Source organism: Rutidosis leptorrhynchoides, chromosome 7 (assembly GCF_046630445.1).
Source record: "Rutidosis leptorrhynchoides isolate AG116_Rl617_1_P2 chromosome 7, CSIRO_AGI_Rlap_v1, whole genome shotgun sequence".
NCBI lineage: Eukaryota > Viridiplantae > Streptophyta > Magnoliopsida > Asterales > Asteraceae > Rutidosis > Rutidosis leptorrhynchoides.
In genome coordinates, this window is record NC_092339.1 from 18,096,607 (window position 1) to 18,103,771 (window position 7,165).

The 7,165-nt window shown below is 35.2% G+C and overlaps 1 protein-coding gene across 1 annotated transcript; it reads right to left on the bottom strand.

The window, feature by feature from the left end:
- Positions 1 to 1,266: 1,266 nt before the first annotated feature.
- On the bottom strand, positions 1,267 to 4,889 carry LOC139858988 (uncharacterized). Its single transcript, XM_071847812.1, has 8 exons — positions 4,878 to 4,889; positions 4,568 to 4,673; positions 3,942 to 4,062; positions 3,626 to 3,800; positions 3,157 to 3,263; positions 2,775 to 3,051; positions 1,706 to 2,658; positions 1,267 to 1,552 (listed from the first exon to the last, which is right to left on the bottom strand). The coding sequence occupies exons 1-8, from the start codon at positions 4,887 to 4,889 to the stop codon at positions 1,267 to 1,269; spliced, it is 2,037 nt and encodes a 678-aa protein (XP_071703913.1).
- Between the last annotated feature and the right edge of the window lie 2,276 nt (positions 4,890 to 7,165).

Here is a 7,165-nt window from a genome sequence, read left to right on the forward strand (position 1 = left end):
GTGAAGAATAACACTATCTTCTGATCTTTCAAGCTCCAGCCCAAGAAAGTGTTTAAGATAACCGAGATCTTTCATTTGAAATCTAATGCTCAAATTTTCTTTGATTTGCACTATTTCATCTTCATAATCTCCTGTGATGATTAAGTCATCGACATACACGAGAATCACAGCAAGTTTTCCATCCACCATCTTGACAAATAAACTTGAATCTGCACAGGTTACACTATAATTATTATGAATTAAGAACTCGGAGATCTTTCCATACCAGGCTCGTGGAGCTTGCTTAAGCCCGTATAACGCCTTTCGTAACTTACAAACGTACTCTGGATGTTGCTTGCTTTGAAAACCTGTCGGTTGATTAATATATATATCTCGATCTAGTTCACCGTGCAAAAATGCATTCTTGACGTCCATTTACCACAAACTCCAACCCTTATTTGCTGCTAACGCTAACAATACTCGTACAGTGGTGAGCTTAGCTACTGGGCTGAATGTTTCATCGTAGTCTAAACCATATTGCTGTGAAAAACCTCGTGCCACCAAACGTGCCTTGTACCTTTCTATAGAGCCATCACTTTGACGTTTTATTTTATACACCCATTTACATGATATGGGTTTCACGCCACTCGGCTAAGGCACTAAGTCCCATGTTTGATTTCGTTGTAGAGTGTTAATTTCTTCTTCCATGGCACTGACCCATTCGACAATCTGTGATGTTTCTTCAAACGACTCTGGTTCACTCTGTTCATCAACCACAATTGCTGCATTGGCGTACCTTGGGTTTGGTTTACGTGTTCGTGATGATCTCCTTACAACTTGTTCTTCATTAAACTGATGTATACCAGTTTGCCATGGATTTTCATCTTCTATCTGATCATCATTAACAGCTTGATTTTCATTAGCAACAAGCTTAACTTGTGACTCCTTTTGTTCTACTTCAGATACATCTTCACATGATGTTGCTTCACTGCTCGAATTCCACCATGACGAGACTTCATCAAATACAACATTGCGAGATGTATAACACTCTCTCATAGAAGGATCACAACATATCCAGCCTTTTCGATTGTTATCATAACCTACAAATATACAACGAATGGATTTCTTTTCCATTTTGTTGCGTAAGTGTTCAGGTACAAACACATAACATATGCATCCAAACACACGAAAATAACCAACTGATGGTTTAACATTCCATATTTTTTCATAAGGAGACAAATAATCTAACCGCTGTTGAGGGATTCGGTTAATGACATATGCTGCAGTCTACATCGCTTCTGCCCAGAAGCGTCTAGGGACATTCATAGAGTGCATCATGCTTCGACATACTTCTGCTAGATGTCTATTTTTTCGTTCCGATACACCATTTTGCTGAGGGGTATTCGAACATGTGAACTGATGTCGCACTTTACATTCTCGAAGAAAGCTTGTAAACTCACTTGACACATATTCTCCTCCGTTATCAGTACGAAGACATCCAACCCGTTCTCCAATTTCGGCTTCACTGTCCCTCTTGAATATCTTGAATTTGTCAAGTGTTTCTGATTTATTTCTGACAAAATAAACCCAAACATACCTCGAAAAATCATCAATGAAAGTTACTATATACTTCATTCCTCCCACTGAAGCTTGCTTTACCGGTCCAAATAAATCAGAGTGGATCAGCTCAAGAGTTCATTTTGCTCTGAAGTTAGAATCTTTATACTGCAGCTGATGTGCTTTCCCAAATTGACACCCATCGCATACCACTTCTTTCTTAACTTCAAGCTTCGGCAGACCCTTTAGCAGAGACTTCTTCATCATAATTTCTAATTTGTCATACCCAAAATGGCTCAACCGTGAATGCCACAGGTCCACCGTTTCACTCTTTCTTGTTTTGTCTACATATGCTTCTTCGACTGACATCACATAAACCGATTCCTTCCTTTTTCCCATCATCACGGGTTCACCAATGACTTGAACTCTCTCGTAAACCTTGACATCTTCGGGTCCAAACAACACAAATTTTCCCGATGATGTTACTTGTGGGACAGAATATAAATTTTTCTTCATGCCAGGCACATGGTACACATTTTGTAATGACACTTCACTTTCACCTTGGGAAGACAATACAGTGGTGTCACCAACATGTGCTATTGATAACTTCGAATTGTTTGCTGTTACCACCACCTTACTACCATTGTACTTCACCATATTTTTAAGCTTTTCAATATCGCCAGTCATATGATTTGAGCACCCTGAGTCAACAATCCAGTCACGATGATGATCAAGCTTATTAGGCTTTGAAACAGAAAGCGACACTTCATCGTCTTCTTCGGTTACCATTAATGCTTCAACATCCCACTCGTCGCCCTCTCTTGATTGGGCCGTGTTTACTTCTTCATTTTTCGGAGCACGACAATCTCTTGCTAAGTGTCCTCTCTTTTGACAGTTGTAACATCTTGGAACGTACTTCTTGCCCTTTGTCTGATAGCTTGAACTACTCTCCAAACGAGTACCTTTACTATTGCTCTCTTGAGTCTTTACTTTATCATCATTCTTCTTGTAGCTGGTTCCACATTTATACTTTGAATTCCACTTACTTTTATTGAAATAGAGTGCCTTCTCTTCGGCCTTCACACAGATTCTCCCATCTGTTTTGTCAACAACTCCTGACCGCTAAGCAAGTTTTCGAATTCTACAAGTGATGGTTATGTTTGCCATCCTTGTATGGCTGCCACAAAGCTGTGAAATTCAGGATTTAAGCCATGAATAATTATCCTTTTCATTCTAGCCTCACCGATTCGTTCTTCTGCATCTAATTCAGATATTTCACGACAAAGAGATTTTACTTTGTAAAAGTACTCTGATATTTTCATATCACGTTGCTTAATTGAAAGCAGTTCACTTTCCAGCAATTGGAGCTTGGTATCATTCTTTTTCGAGAACAATTTTTCAAGCGTATCCCATGCCTCCTTTGGAGTTTCAACCGCACGAATGTGCTCAAGCACCTCTTCCTCGATCGTAGTCTTCAATACGAACATAGCCTTCCCTACTTTCACCTTCCATTTCCTTAATACACCATTGTTATCTTCTGTTGTAGGTTGTTAAACATCATTCCCCTTCACCACTTCCCACAGATCCTGTCCTTGCATATAAGAAATTATACACGTAGACCAGGTGTTGTAGTTTTGGTTGTTCAACTTCTTGATCCCACCAACAACTTGTAGATCAGACATGTTGTTTGCACAGCTGGCTCTTGATACCAAATGTTGAACCTTAAGCTAAACAACAGTGTAATACTTGCTAAAAGAAATTGAAAATATACACAGGTAAATGCACTTAAGGATTGTGCTTTTTTTGGATATATTAACATGCTGGAAAATGACATATAAATAGAGTTACATTGTAAAAGAAAACCACACCTACTTACTCCATTACTATTAACTTATTGAAAAGCAAATGAACCACACCAACACCAATATCATGATTAGTGGATCAATGATTTGTTCCACTAACATTAACTTATTAAAAAGTAAAAGCAATAAACAGATAGTTAATCATGACTTAGACAATTGATAATGATCATGATGAGTTGATGTTGTTATGTTTAACATATAATGTGGCTGTTGTTATTATTATTAACAGCAGCAACAAATGCATCAAACTTCCTCATCCAATTACAGTCCTCATGTTGCCCCATCACCCGGCAAATGGTCTTCTCGGCATAATCCTTTAGACAGAAGTCGACAACATCAACAGCTATACCCTCTCCTTTTAACATCTTCGCATACCACGGCCCACTATACAACCTTGTAGGACTGGCAGGCAATTAATTAATTAAGAGCAAACATAATATATACACATATAGTAAGTGCAAGTAGTAGCTAGATAAATAAAAAGTAGTAGTAAGCTGAAAAATTAATTAATTAAGCAAAATCAAAAAATACATACATACATACCCTCCAGTAAAGATAAGTATCCTTTTTTGGCTACTTGGATCGCCTAAATACTTCAAATTCGTCATGGAAGTTAGGATCCCTCGTGAAAGATTCAAATCACCAGAATTTACAGTCCATATAGCTGAGAAACAGCAACAAGGTGAAATTGAATTATTATTATTATTATTATTATTATTATTATTATTATTATTATTATTATTATTATTATTATTATTATTATTATTATTATTATTATTATTATTATTATTATTATTATTATTATTATTATTATTATTATTATTATTATTATTATTATTATTATCATCATCATCATCATCATCATCATCATCATCATCATCATCATCATCATCATCATCATCATCATCATCATCATCATCATCATCATCATCATCATCATCATCATCATCATCATCATCATCATCATCATCATCATCATCATCATCATCATCATCATCATCATCATCATCATCATCATTATCATTATCATTATCATTATCATTATCATTATCATTATCATTATCATTATCATTATCATTATTATTATTATTATTATATGGTCCTACCCTACAATTGGTGATATATATTGGTGATTTAATATAAAAAAAAAACAAGAGTAGGAAGCTTACATTTCAGGTGATTCAGGATTTTATCAAGATCACTAGTAGGTTCAAGCTCGTCAGCCAAATCTTCATTACCCATTGTCAATATGCCTATAGCATTATCCGGATTAGCCTGTAACAAAACAATTCCAACATTAATTTGGTACTATGTCAACTGCACAATGAGTTCTGACCCTAAACTAAAAAGAATAAATGTAATAAATATTAAAATACAAATAATGGAAACATACAAAGATACAGGAGGTTTTATGTATGAAAATAAGACTAACTTTATTATTATAACTTATATACTACGATATATAATATAATGGCTAACCTGATAAACCATTGGATCTTGATGGAATAAATTAGGACTCTCTTTTATTTGAAAATGGTTTTAACACAAGTCCGATACCAGCCAACATATGATTCAGATTGGATGATTCAATGTAGAGTATGGAGTATAGTTTGAACGTAATCAAAATATTATAAGGTCATTCATTTAATCGAATAATCATCTTCGTAGATTGACATATGAACATCTTTAATAGATTTATGGTAAATCATCAATCAATATATATATCAAAACAATTTATTGTTAAACTAAACTAACAATAGAAAAGACCTTGAGTTTAGCTCGGCAATAGTTGAAGGTGATAGTTAAGACGGTTAATTCTGAGCCTCATCCATCTAGAATTGTCGATACAGATCATAATAGCCTCCTAGAATATTAACCAATTAAGTATGATTAGATAAATCTATAGATAGATAGCATAAATAATAAAAATGAAAAAAAAAAAAAAAGAAGAAGAAAACAACACCTTCTCCACCATGCTTTTGAATTGGGAATACAAATAACCAAACCGTTCCAGATTATAAACCCTAATCGATTAACGTCTGCGAATGAAAATAAATTGGCCGTCTGCTTCCTATATTCGCATGCAGTTCTAATTTACCCCTTTATGAAAATCGGATAATTACAAAATAGCCCCTAAGTTTAGTAAATTTTTAATTGTGTTCAAATATGGCTAGAAAAATAAATCAGAATTTAAAGTTAGCAATTGCCAATTCATAATTAAAGAAACGTATTTTTTTAAATATATAAATAAAAATTTTCGGGCGCATTTTTATAGATGTGGTGCAGTGCTTATTATTGCATACAGGGGAATTCAAGTAACAATGTGTAAATATTTACTCCAGGGTGACTGTGTCTTGTCACGATCCTTAGGATTCATGTACACTACGTAGCACTCTTGAAGCTTCTGTTGTTATTAGCCATCTTTTCAGAAAATCAGCAGATTCAAACGAAGCTTTGCTAAAGAAATTAGCGCGTGTAATTATTATTTAAAGTTTATAGACAAATGATTGAAGGCCAAGCCAAGAAGGGACTTAGATTTTTTTTTTTCTTTCTTTTTTTTGGCGAAAATAACGATAACGTTTATATAAAAAATGAAAACGATCTCAACAAGAATTACAAGAGAGGATCCCAATGAGGCTCGTACCTAGAAAGCGACTAACTAATGAATTATCTATATCGTGTCTCACCTAACCTAAATGAAACAAAACCAAACTTAGAATAAACGAATACAAAGAATTACCAATACAAAAAGAAAGATAAAAACCCTTGAAGCCGTACATATAGCAACTCAAATGTTCAAAATGAACAAGCCGAACCTTTTCATTTCCGAACCTTGACCAATTTTTTCTTTATGCTTGACAGTGGCGAAACCAGGATTCTAAACGACTGGTGGCACATAGTAATATCAAATTTTACCGACTCTCAAAAATTTGGTTAACGGTATAATCAAGCCCAAATATAAATCAAGTAATATTTTAACAAAAGTATCTCATACGATACCGATGAAAATGATCTAAAAATTGCAAGTAGCAAAACCAAAGCTAAATTTAATAACTTATAGACATGAAATGTTTTGCATTACCAATCACCTACACTGTTGAGGTGTGGAGACGTTTAAACAGAAACTGGACTGAACCAGTGCTCAATGCGGCGCATCACAGGCAGGATGCGGCGCATCCATGAAAGGGTGAAGTCTGAGAACGTTCTGTTCAAGTTTGAGTTAGTGAGTGAGCGCACAATTAAGTGTGAGCTGAGCGCACTCACATGATGCGGCACATCAATGGTTAGATGCGGCGCATCTGGTACCTGAAAGTGAGCTGTCAGCACGTTGATCAACTTTTGCACATGGGATCCGTATTTGATTGTCAAAGTTGTCACTTTAGGTGCATGTGGGCTACTTTACACCTTGTTTTAGAGCTGTGATCATGCTAATACAAGGGTGTAAAGAGGATCAAGATGGCTAGTTGATGATTACTTGAAGCATGCTTATGTTTTCTTAAGTGTTCTTGGTTTCCTATAAATATTCCTCATTGTAACTCATTGTAAACTCACCACCATGAAATTAATCAATATAGAACACTATTTGGTTGGCCGTGGACTAAAGCAATCATAAACGATTGCATATAACCATGTTATTCCCGTGTTTTTTTTTTTTTTTATCATTCTTGCTAGCTTTATAATCTTTTCACTATATTTTCATTTATTGGAAGTGGGTTGATAACTTGGGGTTATTTAGTCTTGTTTGGGCTCACCTAGTCGGGTTTCCT